Below are 22,075 nucleotides of genomic sequence, written 5' to 3' on the forward strand. Positions count from 1 at the left end.
TTGCATCCCCCTTTCTCTCCCCCTGAAGCCCTAGAGTTAGTCTGCATGGCCTAGAGTCCCTACGTGAGCAGAGCCAGGGAAGGGTGGGGATTCCCTGCCTCCAGGTGTTGGGGAAAGAACCAGGGTGCCCAGGGAGGGGCTTGATAAGAGAGGACACGGAGCTCTTCAGGGGTGGGGCTATCAGGCAGCAGGTTTTATTGGGAAAGAACACAGCTCAGCAGCTGGGTGTTGCAGTGTCTGCTGGGTCCTGGGCTGCAGCAGCGGCCATCGCAGCAGCTCGTGCCTCCTTCTTCTTTCTTTGTTTCTCCTCCTTGAGGCGCTTGCGATGCTGCTTCTCCAAGTCCTGCAGCAGCTCCTGGAAGCGGGCACTCCTCGGGTCCACGTGGTATCCCAGGCGCTCCTGGGCCTCAGCCTGCAGCCGGGCCCTCCGCTCCTTGTCTGCTTGCTCCTTCTCCCTGCGCTCCTGCTGCTGCCGCCGCCAGTTCTCAATCATCTGTGGCATCATGGCCATGCGCTCTTCAATGAGCTGCTCCCTGCAGGGGAAGGAGAGTGGTCAGTGAGGGCAGCCACACCCAGCCAGAGCAGTACCCATCCACTCACATCCCACCCTCAAAGCCTTTGCCCACATTCTGCCTCTCCCAACTTTCCCACGTCTAGAGATGAAAGACTGGGAAGACTTATGGTGGCCATTAAAACTGTCAAGGAGAGTCCTTGACAAGTGAAGAAAGCGAGGCAGGAAAGAGAAACTAACGTGTATAGCCTTGAGCATGAGAACCAAGCCCCAAAAACTCCTAGGAGCAGACCCCAAGTCAACCCAACGTTTCCCTGAGCTGTCTACTGAGCCATCTGAGTGTCGCATGTTACACTAGCTATTCCCACAACTCACTTTCATCCTATAGACATCACTGAGCACCCACTGTATGCCAGGCCCACTTCTAGGCATAGGAGTGAAGGCAAGAAATGAATTGGACCTTTCCCTCCAATCCTATGAATTTGTAGGTATGAGTCACTGTTCCATTTTAAGGGTTAGAAACATGAAGCGGAAAGCCCCATGGCAGGGTTAGCCAGCTGGAATAATGGGTTATCAGAGATGGGTTCACATTCCAGTTCCGCAGTTCACTGCCTGGGTGATTGGATGGACAAGTGACTTCACGTTCCTAGGCTTCAGTTTCCTGTCTCTAAAGTAAGGGTGATTCCCTCTTCTTCTTAGAGCTGTTCTGAGAACAAGAAAAATAAACCAGAAACACACTTGCTACCTTTGGCTGCTCCCTCCCTCTGTAAGTGGTGCAGTCAGTGTTCTGGGTTTTGCCTCCATTCTTCCCTCTACTCTGAATCCTTCAGACCTGCCTCCAAGTCCGACCTCTGCCCTTAATTCCATGCCCCATCACCTCCCACTCTTCCCCAGCCACACTAATGTCCAGGCTGTTCCTTAAAGCACGTTCCTACCACAGGGGCTTTGCACTAGCTGTTCCCTCTACTGAGAACACTACCTAAGATCTATCTTCTCGTGACCACCGCTGGTCATTCCAGTCTCTGCTTAAACGTTTAAACATCAAGTTCTCAGAGAGGCCGTAGGCCTACCAAACCGAAATCACCCTCGGGCATGCATTCTCCACAATTTTATCTTCCTAACGGTTCTCTGTCGCCATTTGAAATTTGTTTTGTTCTCTGCTGTGTTCTCAGCACCGGGGACAAGGCCTTGCTCGACAGTCGGCGCTCAGTAAAGATTTGTTGATGAATGACTAAATGAACTGTTATTCAGATGTCTGTTTTGTATCTAGGTGAGCAAGCACCTAAATAACCGCACGCAAACCCCGCGATAAAGTGCCCGATGGGCTAAGCACTGTTGTTGGGCACAGTTCACCCGCGGCCCCGCGCCTGCCCGACCGCACGCACGCACCTGGCCTGTCGCTTCTGCTCCTCGGCCAGCTGCTGCACCCGAAGCGACTCTTGCATGGCCGCCAGGCTCGGGTACCATTCGCGCTCCTCAGCCTCCAGCTCCAGCAGCTGTTCCCGCGACGGCCACAGAGAACCGGCGGCCACCCCGGAGGCGGCGCCATGCCGCGCGAACTGCTTAGCTGCGTAGCGCGGCTCCAGCTGCCAGCGCGGGGTCAGTGGGTCATCCGGGTCGGGCCACCAGGGCCCCCTGGAGCGGCGCGGGGGCGGCGGCGCTCGGTAGCCGCGGGAGCCCGGGCCCAGGGTCGTCGCCAGCCCGAGCAGGCTGCGCGCCTGCCGCACGGGCGCAGCCATCTTGACCGTGCGGGGTCCTCGCGCGCTGGCCGGGCTGCCCGAGGCGCTGCCTGCGCGCGAGGTCCGCTGGGCGCCGGAGCCGGCGAGGCGCTTCCCTGCTGCCTCAGTGCCGGGCAGGGAGGAGACGAGGGGCGGAACGTGTTCTTCACACGTCTTCAAGTATAATTTTAAATTTTATTGTAGCAGTTCATTTATTTAAATTGTATTTAAAATTTACTTTTATATTTTAAAAATAGCATTTACTGTTATATTAAAATTTAAATGTTTAAAATTTAAACATTTAAATGTTTAAAACACAAATATTTCAGTTTTGAGTTCAGTCTGCGTATTGCTTTATATTTGAATTTATTTTAAATCTATTCAAAATGTTTACATATTTTAATTTATATAAATACTTATTTAAATATTGTTCGTAATGTTAAATATTTTATGGTTTTTAATTTGATTTTAATATCTTTATTAAAATTTTAATTTTGAATATTTAAAGCTTTACTTAACATTTATTTTAAATATTTACATTTCTATTTAAAACATTGAAATTTGAATGTAACTTATTTAAGATATTTAGGTAGAAATTTTATTTTAAATTCTGTTGTAAATATTTAGTCACTTTATGCCTTTTAATTTAATTTTTTATATTTTAAAATGTTTAAAACATTTGATTGTAGTGTAGAAATTAAATATTATTTTTTAAAAAGGATTTGCTCCTTAAAAAGGAAGGAAATTCTGACCCATGCTACAACACGGATGGACTTGAAAGATATTATATTGAGTGAAATAAGGCAGTCAGAGAAGGAAATAGATTGTATGATTCTACTTATATCAGGTCCGTAGAGTAGTCAAATTCATAGAAACAGAAAGTAGAATGGTGGTTGGGAGGGACAGGGAGGTGGGGAATGGGAGTTAGGTACAGAATTTGTTTGGGATGATGAAGAAGTTCTGGAGATGGATGGTGATGATGGTTGTACAGCATCGTGAATGCGCTTAATGCCACTGAAAAGTACACTTTAAAATGGTTGAAGTGGTAAATTTTATATTATGTATATTTTATCACACACACCCACAAAATGCAGTTTGCTCAGTGAGCCAGGAAGTCTGGACAAGAATGTTCCTAGTTCATAGCAGTACCATATATCTCATATGTATCAGTCTCAAGCTGGAAACAATCCACACCTGAGTCCATCTGCACTAGATTGGATCCCTAAATTTTTATGTTTCAGCCAACAGAATACTGCACAGGAATGCGGCAGCATTCACAGCTGCTCACAGCAATGTGGATGATTCTCACCGACGTTTTATGCAACAAAGGAAGCAAGACCCAAATGATTCCTTTTCATAAAGGAATGTTTTTCACTGTGTAAAGTTTACACAAACTGTCCTTTTTATATCAAGTTGAAAAATCCTAGTGTCATTATGGATGTACACCTTAAAATATAAAGAAAAGCCAAGCAGTGATCATTCTGGAAGTCAGGATGGGACACCGGGATGCGGAGGCAGCTGGGTGGTGGTCACGTGGCAGGGGTGGGCGGGGTTTGCTTTGTAACAGGTCATTGAGCTGGGCATCCCCATTCTGTTCGCTTTTCTCTAAGTGGATTTTATTCAATGTTATTTCTTGATCTGGGCTTCAGAGATGCCTGAGTTATAATTATTCTTTCAACTGTGTATATGTGTGGGTTGCACATTTTCCTGTAGCTTTATTGTATTTCACAATTTAAAAAATGAAAATACAAGCAACGAAAAGGATTTCAGTAAGAAGTCTTACTCCCACCCATCTCCCATCCTCCGCTTCCCTGTCTGAGCCCCTCCACCCCGCTTGTGGTCGTTTCTTATGTATCCTAAAGTTGCTTTATACATTCTTATTAACAATGTTAGTGGATTATGTCACAAGGACAGAAGGGTACAGTCATTGTGTCATCACCCAGGTTTAACAGATATTCACACTTTGGATCAATTGCTTCAGATATTTTTAAAAATCCCTTTTAGTAAAACTTGAGCCCTGTTAATGAAAGCCTCTAATGACAGTAAGGCCTCCATCTACAGATGCTCTGCATCCCCCACCTCCCCCACCCCCGCCTTCTTAGGAGTAACTAACTTTGAAATTAGCTGTTCTTCCAGGACCAGGCTTTATGCATTTGCTACTTATCTGGAGTATGTGGAAACAATATCAATATATATTTTAAACACTTGACATAAATGGTATTCTGAATGTATTCGTTTGCAACTTTTCTCCCTCAGCCTCTTGATTTCCAGATAGCTCCACGTGGATCCATGTAGATTTACTGTACATGCTGTGTAGCTGTGTTTTTCACAGTGTGGGTCACAGGGCTATTATTGATCCAGGAAGTGAGTGAAGTGGGTTCTAACCAGCATTCATTCATTCATTCATTCATTCATTTATTTATTTATTTATTTCCAGGTTTACAATCAAGGGAAGGATGATTCATAGAAAAAAATTTTTAATTTAGAAATTATTTACTTTGGGCTTCCTAGGTGGCACAGTGGTTAAGAATCCACCTGTCAATGCAGGGGACACGGGTTCGATCCCTGCTCCAGGAAGATCCCACATGCCTCGGAGGAACTAAGCTCGTGCGCCACAACTATTGAGCCTGCGCTCCAGAGCCCGTGAGCCACAACTGTTGAGCCCATGTGCTGCAACCACTGAAGCCCATGCGCCTAGAGCCCGTGCTCCACAACAAGAGAAGCCATGGCAATGAGGAGCCCGCGCACCATAACGAAGAGTAGCCCCTACTCACCGCAACTAAAGAAAGCCCGTGCACAGCGAAAAAGACCCAACACAGCCAATTAAATAAATAAATAAATAAATAAATAAATAAATAAATAAAAACTATTTACTTTTAAAAATTGTGATGTAGGGACTTCCCTGGTGATCCAGTGGCTAAGACTGCGCTCCCAGTGCAAGGGGCCTGGGTTCGATCCCTGGTCAGGGAACTACATCCCACATGCCACAACTAAGAGTTTGCATGCCACAACTAAAGATCCCGCATGCTGCAGCTGAGACTTGATGCAGCTAAATAAATAAATACATAAATAAATAAGTATTTTTTAAAAAATTGTGATGTAATACACATAAAACTTACCATGGTAACCATTTTAAAGTGTACTATTCAGTGGCATTAAGCACATTCACATTGTTGTACAACCATTACCACTCTCCATCTCCAGGAATCTGTCATCTCATAAAACAGAAACTCTGTCCTCATTGAACACTAACTCCCCATTCTTCTCTCCCCTCAGCCCCTGGTAATCACCAATCTAATTTCTGTATCTGTGAACCGGACTACTCTTGGGACCTCATATAAGTGAAATCATACAGTATTTGTCCTTTTGTGATTGGCTTATTTCACTTAGCAAAATGTCCTCCAGGTTCATCCACATTGTAGCATGGGTCAGAGTTTACTTCCTTTTTAAGGCTGAATAATATTCCGTCATAAGAATTTACCACATTTTGTTTATCAGTTCATCCAGTGATGAACATTTGGGCTGCTTCCACTTTTTGGCTATTGTGAATAGTGGTCCCATGAACTTGGGTGTACAGCAGTTATTATTAATGAAAAAGATAGAATAAAATTAAAATAGGTTGTATCACACGTAGTAAGGGTAAGTATCATTTGATAAAATTTATTTGTCACATATACATGTATGTATATACTGGTGGTACAGTTGTGATTGATGCTAACAAACCTTCCCCAAACAACCATTTTATTATGCTCACTGATTGTGTAGATCAGGAATTTGGGCAGGGCTTGTCTCTGCTCCATGCTGTTTGCAGCTCCAGTGGGAAGAATTGAAAGTCGAGTGACTTAACACCTGGCAGCTAGAATCATCAGAAAGCATCTTTATTTATTCATGTCTTATGATTCATTCTGGCTGTATACTCAGCTGGGCTGTTGGCTGGAATAGCTACATGGTAGTCTCTCTGCATGGGCCAGTTTGAGCCTTCTCACAACATGGCAGCTGCGTCCCAAGTGAACAAGGCTGAAGTTCATTTTTATGATTGAACCTCAGAAGTCACATGACTCATTTCTGCTGCATTCTATTGGTCAAGCCAGTCACCAAGGTTGTCTGTGTTCAAGGGGAGGAGTCAGAGACCTTGTCACTCAAAGGATTGTCAGGGTCACATTGTCACGGTCACATACAAAGGATTGATTGTATGTAGAGCATATAGGGTAGGACATATTATTGAGGCCTCTTTGGAAAGTACAATTTGCTACCTCTGGTTCACAGTGTAAAATGTATTTCTTACTGCGTTTAGTGGTTAAAAAAAAGTTGGAAAAGAATATCTGTTCAATATTGTCCATAGTATGAATAAACTGTAATTATTCTGTCAGGCTGTCTTGATGGACATTTGTTTCCAATTTTTCTTGATTGCAGAAGTGATGCTGCAGTAAGCGCCCTGTCTGTGTCCCCATGTGCCCATGGGGAAGTTTCTCTGAGGTGCTCAACAAGTCTGTCCCCAGGGTTTGCTGAGGGGCAGATAGCCAGCATGGTTGAGGTCCAGTGAATGAGGAGGATTGAAGGAGGGGGTGAAATGAATAGTGCTGGGCCGAGGTCAGCCACACAGGAATTACAGGCCATGGTGAGCGGTCCTGGTTTTATTTCAAGGGCAATGGGGAGCCATGGGAGGTCTTTGAGCAGAGCAGTAACGAATATGACTTACGATTCTCCTCTGGCTGCTGAGCAGAAAAGACGTTGAGTGGGGCAACATGTACAAGCAGGGAGACCCATTTGGAGGTAGAAGGGGCAATGTGCTCCCTGACCTGCACTGGCCTTAGGGCCTTTGCATTACTTTTGCTGTTACCATGCCTAGAACTGTCTTCAGGATCTAGACATGATGGGCTCTTTCTTGTCATTCAGGTTTAACTCAGTGGACATCTCCCCAGCTCCTCGGACCTTTGAAGAGATATGAAATGAAGCAGAGATGGTCCCTGACCTCAAACAGCTCACAGTCTTGTGGGTGACACACACACACAATTATAGTGGAGGCAAAGGAGGAAGGAAGTTCCTGGAATGGGGCTGACAAGAAGCCAGGTGTGGGACTTCTGAGCTACAGTTTCTTACCAGACCAGGAAATTTGGAAACAACTGAAAATTTTTTTTTTAATTGACTGTGTTGGGTCTTTGTTGCTGCACACAGGTTTTCCCTAGTTGCAGTGAGTCGAGGCTACTCTTCATTGTGGTGCGTGGGCTGCTCTTGTTGTGGAGCACGGGCTCTAGGTGCGTGGGCTTCAGTAGGTGTGGCGCACGGCCTCAATAGTTGTGGCGCACGGGCTCAATAGTTGTGGTGCACGGGCTTAGTTGCTCTGCAGCATGTGGGATCTTCCTGGAGCAGGGATGGAACCCGTGTCCCCTGCATTGACAGGCAGATTATTAACCACTGTGCCACCTAGGAAGCCCAACAACTCTGAATTTTAAGCTGGGAACTAGAGCTTAGAGGTTAAAAGTAGGCACTCTGATGTCAAACTAGCCTGGGTTGAATTTCAGCTGCTGCCTGGGGTTCCCGGCACCCAGCAGAAACCAAATGGTCATGGGGAAGGGGATTCTGAAGGCAGGCCTTAAATGGAGGTAATAGTCACACGACATAAAATTAATCGTTGTAAAGTGAATGATTCAGTGACTTCCCTGGTGGCACAGTGGTTAAGAATGTGCGCCATGACTACTGAGCCCTCATACCAAAACTATTGAAGCCCGCATACCTAGAGCTTGTCTCCGCAACAAGAGAAGCCTGCGCACCGCAATGAAGAGTAGCCCCTGCTCGCCCCAACTAGGGAAAGCCTGCATGCAGAAGTGAAGACCCAACACAGCCAATAAATAAATTTACATAAAAAATAAAGTGAACGATTCAGTGGCATTTAGTCCACTCAGTGTTGTGCAACAACCACCTGTATTTAGTTCTTGAACATTTCCATCACCTGTACCCATTAAGCAGTCACTCTCTGTTCCTTCTCCCCCTCCCCCAGCCCCTTGCAACCACTAGTTTACTTTCTGTATATATGGATTTGCCCATTCTGGATATTTCATGTAAATGGAATCATACACAATGTGACCACTTGCATACGAATTCTATTCATTCATTCATTGGCTGCGTTGGGTCTGTTGCTGCACGCGGGCTTTCTCTAGTTGCGGTGAGCAGGGGCTACTCTTTGTTGCAGTGCCCAGACTTCTCATTGCTGTGGCTTCTGTTGTTGCCAAGCATGGGCTCTAGGCACTTGGCTTCGGTGGTTGCGGCACGAGGGCTCAGTAGTTGTGGCTCGAGGGCTTAGTTGCTCCGCAGCATGTGGGATCTTCCGGGACCAGGGATCGAACCCGTGTCCCCCTGCGTTGGCAGGCGGAATCTTAACTACTGCACGACCAGGGAAGTCCTGGATTCTTTTTCTTAACTTTTTTTTTTTTTTTTTGGCCATTCCAGGCGGCATGCAGAATCTTACTTCCCCAACCAGGGATCAAACCTGTGCCCCTTGCGTTGGGAGCACAGAGTCTTAACCAGTGGACCACCAGAAAAGTCCCTCTTAGTGTGTTTTTGAGGTTCATTCATACTGTAACATGTATCAGTACTTGTTATGGACTGAATTGTGTCCCCCCCAAAATTCATATGTTAAAGTGCTAACACTCAGTACATGACCATATGTAGAAAAAGGGTCAAGTTAAAATGAGGTCATTAGGGTGGGCCCCAATCCAATATGACTGGTGTTTTTATAAAAGAGGAAATTTGGACACAGACACACACAGAGGAAACACTGTGTAAAGACACAGGCAGAAGATGGCCATCTACAAGCTAAGGAGACAGGCCTCAGAAGAAACCAACTGGGGTGACACCTTGATCTCAAACTTCTAGCCTCCAGAACTGTGAGAAAGTAAATTTCTGTTGATTAAGACCCCCCAGTCTGTGGTATTTTGTTATGGCAGCCCTCACAAATTAATATAATACTTCATTCCTTTTTATAGTTGAATGGCATTCCATTGTAGGCAACTAAAAATTTTTTATTAGAGTTGATTTACAATGGGCAATTTTTTTGGTAGTAATGAAAGATGAAAAATACCCTAAATGTCCAAGAATAGAGGAGTTGTTAAAGAAATTACTATCCATAGACTGGGACACTATGAGGATGTTAAAAAGAATAAAGATGCTCTCTGTGTCACGGTTCTCAAAGTGTGGTCCTCAGGCCAGTGGCAGCATCACCTGGGAACTTATTCGAAATGGAGATTCTCAGGCTCCATCCCAGAATCAGATCTGTACAAGAGCCTTCCAGGTGATGCTGATGTGTGCTCAAGCTTGAGATCTACTGCTGTATATAACTATACAGTCCATGGGTTCGCAGCAGCCCTGAGGTGCTTTTTAAAAAACACCAATGCCTGGGTCCTGTCCCCAGAGATTCCAATGTAGTGACTGATTTGCTGCAGAGTCTGGGCATCGATTCCTTATTTACAAGTGACTCTAATGTGCAGCCGGGAATGTGAACCACTGATAAGGAGCAAACTCGCAGATAGAGTAAGTGCAAAAAGCCAGGTGCAAAAGAGCCACATTCCAGAATATTCTTTGCAGGATTGTTTGTGATGGTTAAAAAATTGGATAATGGAGAAAAAAATTGGGGGTATGGGTGCAGCGAAATACTGAAGAGGAGGACAGATGGAAGTTAAAGGGATATACACATTCAGATACCATGTACATAGTTTTAAACAAAACAATTTTATGTATTTTTTGAATGGACACATATATAGTAAATCTATGAACACAGGCCTGGGGATTATAATTGGCAAATTCAGGGGTTAGGGACAAGTATAGAGCCAGTTTCTCTCATACCTATGATCTTTTATTTCTTAATTGGGGTAATGAGTACAGAGGTGTTTGTTATATTTTTATCTCTATTATATATTTATATTACCCATATTATACATATTACTATATATTTATCTATATCTATTGTATATTATATCTTTATTTATTTGAATGCCTCAAATACTTCACTTAAAAAACGGGGCAGAACAAAGGTATTGATTGCTTTCGTTTGTGTTTTTTTCCTGTTTTTTTTTTTTCTTTTTCACTGAATTTTTAAACTCTAAAATGAAGCCCTCCTCCCCTCCTCCCCAACCAATCTCATCTGCCTATTCACGTTCACCTCCCCAACAGGAAAATCCTGGCTCTTTTCAGTGTGCAAACACAATTAAATTGTACCTGTAAATTCTTATCCCTCTTCCCCAAAAGGTCGGCACCTTGTTGTGAACTTTTTCTGACTTCTTTTTTCTTAGCTATCTTTTCCATGTTGAAACTTCAAGAGTGTCGCAGCCCTGTACAACTGTGTGGGATCATGGTGTTATGCCTGGGTGAGTCTACGGAATAGCGAAGAGGTCCGCGAGGCTGGAGAGAGTGAGAAAATATGGAGAGAGTGCGGAGAGACGGGGGTGGGGGGGGTGATGGGAGCAGAAAGGGGTCTGGTGGGCTGCAGGGAGAATTTTGGCTGTTAATCTCAGTGAGGTGGGAGCCCTGGATGGTTCTGAGCAGAGGAGGGGCGTTCTCGGACTCAGGTGCTCACGGGCGCCCTCTGGGTGCTGTTGGGGGAACAGACTTTGAGGGTGGGAGGAGATGGAAAATGGGGTACCAAGGCCGAGGCACTGCACTGATTCAGGCAGGAGATAATGAGGACCATGCCGGGCGTGGAGGGAACCGAAGAGGGAGTGAGAAGTGGGCGGATTCTGGGTAGATTCTGAAGTGGACACGACTTGACGTCATATCAAATTGGGGAGGGGGTGGGGTCAGAGAAAGAGGGGGCTTAAAGAGGCTCACAAGTTTGGAGCCTTAACACCTGGCAGGACGGAGTTGCCATTAGTTGGGACTAGAGGACAGTGGAAGGACAGGTGGGGGAACGCTCAGGGGCTCGGATGTAGCGGGGTGACTGGGAGGTGCCCGCGCATCACCAGGTGAGTCTTGGAGGCAGGAGTCCAGGACACGGTCACCGTGCAATCCCGAGAGTGGTCGCCAGAGGGCAAGCGCACCCCACCGCACTTGCAGCTCCGGGGCGGGGGGGGGGGGGGGGGGGAGGGGGAGTTGCGCATGAAGGACATTCCCTGCCACTTCTCAGGGCCTAGTGGCCTACAGCTCCTCACCTGGGTAGTGAGATGGGGGCCGCGCGGATGCCAGGACCAGGCCTGGACCCCCCAAGTGCCTCTAGGGCCCCAAATCCTGGGACACGGCCTTTTATGTGCTTCCAGTGCTCCAACCACCACTCCCCACCGGGCTGTTCCCACAGCACCTAGGGTCTCTGCGAAAATGTCACCTCCACAGAGAGACCTTCCCTGACCACCTGGGGGCAGAAGACCCCGCCCCAATCCCTCTAAGGCACATCTCATTTTAATATCTTTGTAACGCTTCAGACTCCGAAATCATCTTGTGTTGTCTGTTTTCTGCACTATAATGTAAAATCCGTGGCAGCAAGGGCACATTTTCTGGGTTGTCCTCCTATATCCCCAGGGCTCAGAATTATTCCTGGCCTCTCATGAGTGCTAAAGAAAAAACCAACAGCAACAGTGTTAATCATGGCTTACTCATGGTTCTACTGTGTACCAACCTCTATTTGAAGCTCCTTACATAAATTATCTTCAGTCTTCAGAGCAACCCCACCAAATAGGAATTGGCTGTTTTATTTTTTTTTTAAGTAATTAATTAATTTATTTTTTGTCTTGCTGCACAGCTTGCAGGATCCTAGTTCCCTGACCGGGTATAGAACCTGGCCCTGGCAGTGAAAGCAAGTCCTAACCACTGGACCTCCAGGGAATTCCCCCAAGTAGGGACTGTTTTTTATCCCCATATTACAGAAGAGGAAGCTGAGGTCCAGAGAGGTTTAGGGACTTGAGACTGCATAACCAGGAAGTTTCAATGTTGAGATAGAAGCCTAACTGCAAACTCTGAGTTTGCTAAATGGAAGAATGAAATGGAACCAAGATCCTGCAAGCCACATGGAGCAGCCCAAAAAATAAAAAATAAAATAAAAATGAATCTGGAGGGACTTCCCTGGTGGTGCAGTGGACAAGACTCCACGCTCCCAGTGTAGGGGGCTGGGGTTTGATCCCTGGTCAGGGAACTAGATTCCAGATACATGCTGCAACTAAGAGTTTGCGTGCCACAACTAAGGAGCCCACATGCTGCAGCTAAGGAGCCCTGGAGTCACAACTAAGGAGCCTGCCTGCTGCAACTGAGACCTGGCACAATTAAATAAATAAATAAATAAATATTAAAAAAAAAAAAAAGTGAATCTGGAGAGCCCGGACTCCACTTACCAGATGGCAAGGTCGTCGGCTGCCCAGGACCCTGAGCCCAGTCCCAGACTGACCAACAGACAGACAGATGTTCCTCAGCCCAGCTGACTGCTCTGTTGAGCCTGCTCAGTGGGGCATGGCTGCCCACAGGCTCAGGGAGGCCTGGACCCCAAGGTCTCCCAGCTCAGCCTTGGGCTGCTGCCAATCAGACCCAGTCTCTGGGTCAAGGGGCCCCAGCCTTCCCAGTGCCATCCTCTGCCCTTAGCAGCTGGAAGGCCTTCTTGGGAAAGAAAACTAGGCGGAAAACTGGGCAGCTGGGGACAGGCAGGCTGCAGCTCGGGCAGGATGTGGTTGCCACTGTGTCTCTGCTACTGGATCCACGGGATGTGGCCCCAGAGATATGCAAGGCTGTGTCCTTCACTCAAGTAAGTGTATGGGTAGGGGAAGGAGAGAGCTGGCTTCAGTGTTGATAGAGCACAGGCTGTGGCACCAGACAGATTTGGGGTCAATTCTGCATCCTTCACCTAAGTGCCTCTGATCTTCAGTTTTCTCCCTTAGAAGATGGGGCATAAGCCTCTCCCACCTGGGCCAATGCAGTTACCGCCATCTTGGTCTCCCAGCTTCTGCTATGGCCACCCTGTCCCCTGAGCCTAGTTTTCCATCTAGTGGCCAGAGGGCATCTGGGAACACCGGAGTCTGATCACATCCCTCCTCTGCTCAGAATCCTCCATGGCTCCCATTTCACTCAGAGCAAGTGTCCAAGTCCTTCCCATGGCCCACAAGGCCCTGCATGAAATGCCTGTCATCTCTGGTCCTTACCTCCTGCCACTCTCCCCCTCACCCACTTTGCTCCTGCCACACCAGCCGGTTTGCTTTTCCCCAGACACACCAATGTTATGTCTACCTCAGTGCCTTTGCACTGGCTGTTCCCTTTGCCTCTAGCACTCCCCACCCCCGATGTTCTATGGTTCCTTCCTCTCACCTCCTCCAGGTTTTTACTCAAATGTTGTTTTAAAATATTCCCCCTTTTCCGCTTTATTTCTTGCTGTAGTTCACATCATCATCTAAGAAATGAAATTAATTTTGTAGTCACATTTATCATCTGTCTTTCTCACTAGAATGTTTGCTCCACCAGAGCAGAGATTTTTATGTCTTGCTCACTTCTTTTATTTATTTATTATTTATTTATTTATTTATTTATTTATTTATTGGCTGTATTGGATCTTCAGTGCTGCACGCAGGCTTTCTCCTAGTTGCAGCGAGTGGGGGCTACTCTTTGTTGTGGTGCACAGACTTCTCATTGTGGTGGCTTCTCTTGCTGCTGAGCTGAGGCTCTAGGCTTGCAGGCTTCATTAGTTGTGGCACATGGGCTCAGTAGTTGTGGCTCACGGGCTCTAGAGAACAGGCTCAGTGGTTGTGGTGCACAGGCTTAGTTTCTCCACGGCATGTGGGATCTTCCCGGACCAGGGATCAAACCCATGTCCCCTGCATTGGCAGGTGGATTCTTAACCACTGTGCCACTAGGGAAGTCCCTGTCTTGTTCACTTCTGCAGCTCCATCCCTGCTGTAGAGCAGAGCCAGGCACACAGTGGGCACTCAGGAATTATTTGTCGAATGAATGAACGAGTAATAGTAGCACTTGCCTCCTCAGGGCTATTGGGCAGCCTGAATGAGAGGGGTAAGGGGAGCATTCTCACAGCTGCATTCAGTTGGTGCTCCATCTTTTGATACTTCATACCATGTGTTGTTTATGGCCCAGGCTTTGGAGCTAGGCATCTCTCAGTTCAGCTTCTGCCTTAGCTACTGATTTCTGTGTGACCCAGGGCAAGTGGCTTTCCTTCTCTGTGCCTCAATTCCCACCTTTGCAAAAGGGAGTTAATAATAGTAGAGAACTGGACTTCTTAGGTGGCACAGTGGGTAAGAATCCACCTGCCAATGCAGGGGGCACGGGTTCAATCCCTGCCTTAGGAAAATAACACATGCCGTGGAGTGAACTAAACCTGTGCGCCACAACTATTGAGCCTGCGCTCTAGAGCCTGTGAGCCACAACTATTGAGCCCATGTGCCACAACTACTGAAGCCCACGCGCCTAAAGCCCGTGCTCTGCAACAAGAGAGGCTACCGCAATGAGAAGCCCACACACCACAAGGAAGAGTAGCCCCCACTCGCCACGACCAGAGAAAGCCCGTGTGCAGCAACGAAGACCCAACACAGCCAATAAAATAAATAAATAAATTTATAAAAATATAATAATAATAACAGTAGAGAACTCACTCAAGGTGTTTGGGACCATGCCTACCAGGGTGTGAGTTCCCAAGATCCCTTGGCTTATTAGCCATTCAGCAAAACTTCGCTGAATCCAGACAACTTGGTGGTGATTGCACAGCCCTGGACCAGCCGCCTAGGTTGCCCCATATGGCTGTGCATGCATCACCCAGCAGAGGGGACCCCTGGCCTGAGATCCAGCTGTGTATCCTCTCCCAGAGCTGCAGCTGTCCCATGGGGGCACAAGGATGCTCTAAGGGCTAGCAGTTCCCTCAGCAGCTGTGTAGTCTTAGGCAAGCAAGGAACTTCTTTGAGCCTCAGTTTCCACATCTGTAAATGGGGATAATAATGGTTCCTGCCTTGCAGCATTGTGGGGGAGGAGTGAGTTCCTCGAAGGTGAGTAGCATGGGCTGGGCAGGGTGTTAGGGTTTGGTAAGTGTTAACTTTTGTTATGATGCACCTCCTGGGGCTGTATCTGTGAACAAGATGGAGAAAGTCCCTGTCTTCAGGTAGTGAATATTCCGGGAGAGAGAGGAAAATTAACAGTCCCCCAAAGAGGGACTTCCCTGGTGGTCCAGTAGTAAAGACTCCGCCTTCCAATGTTGGGGACGAGAGTTCGATCCCTAGTTGGGGATATAAGATCCCATATGCTGTTGGACAGCTAAGCCTGTGCACCACAACTAGTGAGCTCATGTGCCTCTACAAGAGAGCCTGCGTGCTGCAAACTACAGAGCCCACGCACCCTGGAGCCTGTGCGCCACAACTAGAGAGAAGCCCGTGCACCTCAATGAAAGATCCTGCATGCTGAAGCGAAGATCCCGCGTGCCACAGCTAAGACACGATGCAGCCAAAAATAAATGAATGAATGAATGAATAAATAAATAAATAAACAAACAAATAAATGAAAATAACTATTTTTTAAAAAATCCCCCAAAGAGACAATACAATAAATTGATATAAGACCCTGGAGAAAGAGAGGAGGATGCTAGGAGAGAGACCTAGCAGGAAGGTGAAATTTGTCCTGCGGGTGCTTCTGAGAAAGGAAGGATGTGTTGAAATGGGCTCTGGGAAGGGTGGATGGAAGAGAAGTCCAGGTGGAGTGCAGAGCATAGGCAACAGTCTGGAGGCAGGCACAAGTTTGGTGGATTGAAAGAACAGCGAGGAACAGAACAAACATATGACCCAGCAATCCCACTCCTGGGCATATACTTGGACAAAACTATAATTCAAAAAGTTACATGCACCCCTGTGTTCATAGCAGCACTATTCACAATAGCCAAGACATGGAGACAACCTAAATGTCCATCGGGTGATGAATGGATAAAGAAGATGTGGTACATATAAACAATGGAATACTACTCAGCCATAAAAAGGAACAAAATAATGCCATTTGCAGAAACATAGATGAACCTAAAGATTATCATATTAAGTGAAGTAAGTCAGAAAGAGAAAGCTAAGTACCATATGATATCACTTATATGTGGAATCTAAAATATGGCACCAATGAACCTATCTACAAAGCAGAAACAGATTCACAGACATAGAGAACAGACTTGTGGTTGCTGCAGGGGTGCAGGGTGGGGGAAGGATGGAATGGGAGTTTGGGGTTAGTAGATGCAAACTGTTACATTTAGAATGGATAAACAACAAGGTCCTACTGTATAGCACAGGGAACTATATCCAATCTCCTGGGATAAACCATGATGGAAAATAATATTAAAAAATAATGTATAGGGGCTCCCCAGGTGGCACCGTGGTTAAGAATCCGCCTGCCAATGCAGGGGACACATGTTCGATCCCTGAGCTGGGAAGATCCCACATGCCGCGGAGCGAACTAAGCCTGTGCACCACAACTACTGAGCCCACGCTCTAGAGACTGCAAGCCAGGACTATTGAGCCCATGTGCTGCAACTATTGAAGCCTGTGCACCTAGAGCCTATGCTCTGCAACCAGAAAAGCCACCATGAGAAGCCCATGCACCACAAGGAAGAGTAGCCCCTACTTGCCGCAACTAGAGAAAGCCAGTGCAGCAACGAAGACCCAACCCAGCAAATAAATAAATTAATTAATTTAAAATTTTTTTAATTAAAAAAAAAGACAATCTCAATTTAAAATAAAAAGTATATATGTGTATAACTGAGTCACTTTGTTGTACAGCAGAAATTAGCACAATATTGTAAATCAACTATACTTCAATTAAAAAAAAGAACAAAAAAGAAAGAACATCGAGGAGTCTAGGGTGGCTGAGGCAGTGAGAAGCACGAAGGGTGGGGAGATGTGGAGGAGGGTAAGGGGGGTGGGGGGGTGCGGGGTTTAAATAGAGAAGGGCCATGATCTGGGAGCAAGTTGGTAGATCCACTTAGTGGGAAGGGATCATAGAAAGAGCTAGCATTTATTGAGTGCTGACTGTGTGCCAGGCAATGAGCTAAGGATTTTCTGCTTAATCATCCCCCTGCCCCACCCCCAGGGATCCTGGAATACCACCCTTCCTATTGTCCCTCACCCCTGGAGGTGGCAGTGGCTTCCTACAAGTGCCAATCCCTAGGCCACCTCATCATCATCTCCTGCTCAGGAAAAGTAGCCCTGCTCTGTATTAATTCTCTGTGTTGAAAGGCCTAGAGTGCTTTTCTTTTTTTTTTTCCTGATTGAACTTTGGTGATTTTATAGGTGAGGGAACTGAGGCCCAAAGAGGTTGAGTAAGTTGCCGTAAGTCACACAGCCAGCAGATGGCAGAGTCAGGATTTGAACACAGGCATCCATGAGTTTCAAGGTGTGATGGAGTCACTGGCTCCAGATTCCACTGCCCTTCACTCATCTCCCTGACTCTGGCCCCAGGTGCTCTCCTGGTCGGGCTGCATGGCCATCCAGGTCTGCAATCACCTCTGCTTTGGCTACTGATCCTCTTTCTACAACTGCAGCTGAGATCCTGCCCCGCTTATCCTCTGCAACAGCTGTGTGCCTACTCTCAAGCTCTGGGCACCCGTGACCCTCTACTGCTGGGTGGGCAGCCCAGCCTCCTGTTGGTGGGTGAAGGACATCAGCTTTGCTGGGTGAAGGCTGTCAGTGCAGCCCAAAGGCATGAGCTGAGCATCACGGATGGACACACTGATGCATGCACCTTGGAGACATGGGGGAAGGTAGGCTGAGAAAGACGCTGACCTTGACCATGCACACTGGGTCCAGCAACCAGGGACACAGGGACAGCCAGACATGTCTCCAGGCACAGCCCCAGCCTGTGGGCTGGGTGGACCACTCATAGTTAAAGCGCACACTTATTGCGTGCTCACTGTTTGCCAGGCCCTGCTCTAAGTGTTTGATATGGACTAACCTATGTCACTCTCAGAGCAGCCCCGTGACACAGGAGTTGGTAGCATCCCATTTTAGGAAAAGGAAACCGAGGCCCCAGGAGGCAAAATCTCTCACTCAGAGTCACACTGCCGTACGTGGCAGAAATGGCATTCGAACCCAAGGCATGGTGGTTCCTGTTTTTAACCAACAAGCTGGACCTCCTCTCACAGAATGAGTCAAAGACACTCCCAGCTGCAGGGAGGCTCGATGGCCCTGCCCAGACTGGGAGACACAGTGGTGACCCAGTCCTAGGGATTCCGAGACGCCAAGACCGGGAAGCAGATGGAGCTGCTGGGGGAAACCTGAGCTCCCCGAGTCAGAGGCAAGACCTACATGCTCCCAGCTGCCCCTTCTGTCCCCCGCCCCAAACCCCAAGTCTCCACACAGATTCACGCTCAGTGTGGCACCTACAGGAACCGTAAAGGTTGGCCGAGTCTAGTTGTGTGTGTGTATATGTGTGTGTTCCTCCAATCGGGGTTTCCTGGGAGTGGGTGGCCCCGTGCTGGAGCCTGGGCATCAGGGGTGCTCCTTCATCAGCTGGGCTCAGGGTCTGCAGCGGACGAGGGCAGCCTGGCTTTGGGCGGCTGGAACCAGGGACCTAGCAGATGGGCCCGTCTGGCACAGACGCGGGGACATGTGGTGCTGTCAGGGTTGCCTCCAAATGCCCCCCGGAGCGCAGGGCGGGGGCTGGCCAGGCCCCCCTCAGCCCTCTTCCTGCCTCAGGAAGGAAGGCCGCAGGTGAGGCGAGCAGGAGGAGGGGACCCGAGGAAACAGATGGGCTAGCGGGGCGTGGGAGCCTGTGACCTCTGACCCCACAGGCCTGCACAGAGGGGTGGGAACAGGCCAGGCAAGCAGCTCCCAAGGCCCTGCTCCAAGGGCCCTGCGGTGGGAGGTGGTCACTAGGGGCCCGTGGGGTGGGTGGGTGCTCTCTCTCCTCCCTCCAGGGTTCTGTGCCAACCCCCAAGCAGTGTCCGAGTGGGCAGCTCAGCCCTGGCACCGCGAGTGCCCCTCTCTCTGGCAGGCATGAGGCACTTGCTTTCCCCCCTTCAGCTGTGCCCACCTCCTGCCAGCCGGGGAGCCAGCTGGGAACCTTGGTGCCAGGAGGGCCCCTGGAGTCCCTGCCCCCTCCCGGGCAATGCCAGCCGGCCCCCACCCCCGCCCCCCAGGCCCAGTAATGGGTGGGTAATGAGTGCTGGGGGAGCGGGGGAGGGGCGGGGATGCAGGTGCCACAGGCGCTGGCACGGGGGCCGATAATCAGGTTTGCCAACGCCATCTGTCACCGCGCGAGCATCTGGGGCTCAAGGTGACCCTGTCACCCTCAGTTACAATTATGAGTTTGGCATCTGTATTAAAGCCCGCCAGCCGGCCAGGCGGGGGAGGGCTGGGGTGGGCACGGGGGTGCGCGGTGAGCCCCGTCCCGGGGGTCCAGTTCCCAGGGGCTGCGCGGCTGCCAAGACACGGGGCTTCTCTGTGCCTGGGAGAGTTCGTGTGTGTGTCTGTGTGTGTGTGTCTGTGTGTGTGTGTGTCTGTGTGTGTGCGTGCCAGCCTCCACGATTCCGTGAGTGTATTTGTGTGCAGGGCTGTGAGTCCTGGGTTTTTGTGCGTCTCTGGGTGTGTCTGAGCTTGGTGGGATGGCCAGGGCTGGGGGGCAGCTCTGAGATCATGTGGGTACACAGATGGGTGTGCGTTCATGTGCTGGGAGAGGAGTGTATGCCAGTTCAGGGTGTCTTTGGGTGACCGTGTGTGTCAGGGTGAATGTGTGATGGGGTGTGTGTGTGTGTGTGAGATTACGCATGTGTATCTCAGGGTGTGTCGGCTGTATACCTGATGGTCACAGGCTGTATGTTTAGGCATGTGGGTCTGTGTAGAAGATCCTATTGAAGTGTGTGTGTGTGTGTGTGTGTGTGTGTGTGTGAACACATAGGGGCAGCAGCTGGGAGAGGTCTGTGTAGTCACTGCAGCCCTCCTCTCCTGCCCCTTCAGTTTGTTCCTGTCCTCACCAACCCCTGCTGCCCAGGCTCTAATGGGGGGGACTTGGGGAAGGCAGGGAGCTGGCTCTGAGGAGGGCTCTGGGTTCTTAGTTCTGAATTCTGGATGTTTTATTCTACTTTTTTTTTTTTTTTTTTTTGCCATATCATGTGGCTTATAGGATTTTAGTTCCCTGACCAGGGACTGAACCTGAGGCCCCAGCAGTGAGCACTGAGTCCTAACCTCTGGACCACCAGGGAATTCCTGCTGGCTCCTTGATTCTAGATTCTGGAGGATAGGATCTATATTTTTGGATTCTGGATTATGGCCACTTGGACCTAGATTTTAGAGTCTGGGTCCTGAGTTCCTGGCTCTCGATTCTAGATCTTGGGGTCTGGGAATCTAGATTTGGATTATGGATTCTGAGATCTGGTTTTGGATTCTGGGATTTAGATTCCAGGCTCTGAATTCTGGGTCTGGGTCCTTGCTGCTGGACCCTGGCTTCTCATCTCTGGGTTCTGTGTGTCGAGTCTGTCCTGTCCTCTCTGCCCTTCTATTCAGAGAGGGCCACTGGGCTGCCCACCAGCCTCTGCACCTCCCCTCAACCTGAAGGGTGCAGAGAACATGCATGGCCACGAGGGGACACCCTTGGCTCAGAATTGGGCCAAGCTGACCCAGACATGGAGGAGTTAGGGGACCATCCTGGCCCAGATTGACTCAGCCATTTGCTGGGGACTGGGACAGGGCTTCACCTCCTTCCCCACCCCCTCCCAATCTCAGCTGGTGACGGATGTCTGTCAAATTTGGAGAACTGGATCCAGCATCCCCACGGGTACCAATCTGGACCAGGGGACAGGGCGCCCAGTCAGTGGGTCAGACTGGGCAGAAGGCACTTGTTAAGGTGTCAGTGAGTATAGAGAAACATCTGTGCATGTGTGAGGGTGCACTTTGTGTCTTGAGTGGCCACAAATGACAGTGTTCCCATGGCGTGTGAGCCCTTGTGGTGGTATGTGGCCATGTGTTACTACTGAGACTATGTATCTGGCAGGGTTCTCAAGTGATGGTACATCTGTGGGGCCATATCTAACTGTGAATGTCACTCTGGTGTGGGCTACTAGTCCCTGTCATATGGGTGTATCTGGCTGTGACCATGACTGGGTCACTGGGTGTCTGTGGGTGTATCTGTGGTTGTCACTCTGCCCATGAGGGTGTCTTGGAGTGTCAGGGGCAGTGTCCCTGAAGACTGGGTCCCTGTGTCCATGATGTCTTGTCAGTTGGTGTGTGAAGATGTGTAGGACAGAGGTGTGCCTTCTGAGAGTGTCGAACCAGGGAAGGCATGTGGTCCAAAGGGGAGTGGAGAAGGGACCAAGGTGGGTGGGACCAGAGGCGCTCAGAGCATTTCTTTCATTCTTTCCCTAGGTATCTCTGACCCCTTCTCACTGGGTCTCTCTATGGCAGTGTCTCTTCCCACCTTTCAGCATCTCTGACTTTGTCTGTGGGTCCTTGTCCGCTGCCTTGTCCTGTTGTCAGGCACAGTGTGCTTCATGGGTATTGGCTGGCTGGTCCTGTCTCCCACTCCAGCCCTTCAATCTTCCATCGATCTCTGGCTCTGCCTCCCTTTGGCCCTTTCCCTCTGTCCTTCCTTATTTGTGCGTTTCTCTTGCAGGTCTCTCCCATCTCTCTGTCTTTCTCCATCTCGGTCTCTCTCTCGGCTTCTAAGTGTCTTTGCCCATCTACAGCGCTGTCTGTCTCTCTCCATCTCTTGTCTCTCCCCGTCTCTATCTCTCCCGGTCTCTGCCGGCTCGAGTGGGTCCGGGTGGGTCCTGGACAGCCCGGCCGGGGCGCCGCTGCGAACAATGCCTCATTCACGCGGCCCGCCGGCGCCATGGCAACGCGCCCGCCCCGCCCTCCCTGAGCGCGGGCCGCTCGTGCCAAGAGGATGCCATGGTTACGTCAGGCCCGTGTCCGCCCCGCGC

At 48.9% G+C, this 22,075-nt stretch overlaps 2 protein-coding genes across 2 annotated transcripts; one reads left to right on the top strand and one right to left on the bottom strand.

Moving 5' to 3' along the window:
- Window positions 1–172: 172 nt before the first annotated feature.
- On the bottom strand, window positions 173–2,291 carry GADD45GIP1 (GADD45G interacting protein 1). The gene is made up of 2 exons (XM_057709830.1): window positions 1,901–2,291; window positions 173–533 (listed from the first exon to the last, which is right to left on the bottom strand). The coding sequence occupies exons 1-2, from the start codon at window positions 2,248–2,250 to the stop codon at window positions 215–217; spliced, it is 669 nt and encodes a 222-aa protein (XP_057565813.1). The 5' UTR covers window positions 2,251–2,291; the 3' UTR covers window positions 173–214.
- Window positions 2,292–11,316: 9,025 nt separating this feature from the next.
- Window positions 11,317–17,837, top strand: DAND5 (DAN domain BMP antagonist family member 5). Its single transcript, XM_057708303.1, is given in 3 exon segments — window positions 11,317–11,373; window positions 12,599–12,943; window positions 17,619–17,837. Coding segments are annotated over 3 exon segments (621 nt in total).
- Window positions 17,838–22,075: the final 4,238 nt, after the last annotated feature.

The sequence above is a fragment of the Hippopotamus amphibius genome, chromosome 15 (assembly GCF_030028045.1).
Source record: "Hippopotamus amphibius kiboko isolate mHipAmp2 chromosome 15, mHipAmp2.hap2, whole genome shotgun sequence".
NCBI classification, from domain to species: Eukaryota; Metazoa; Chordata; class Mammalia; order Artiodactyla; family Hippopotamidae; genus Hippopotamus; species Hippopotamus amphibius.

Bases quoted from the DNA above. Each gene is read 5' to 3' on its own strand.
- GADD45GIP1 (XM_057709830.1), bottom strand. From the start codon at position 2,250: ATGGCTGCGCCCGTGCGGCAGGCGCGCAGCCTGCTCGGGCTGGCGACG. The intron at 534-1,900 runs GTGCGTGCGTGC...CTTCCCCTGCAG, and splicing joins GAGCAGAAGCGACAGGCCAG to GGAGCAGCTCATTGAAGAGC.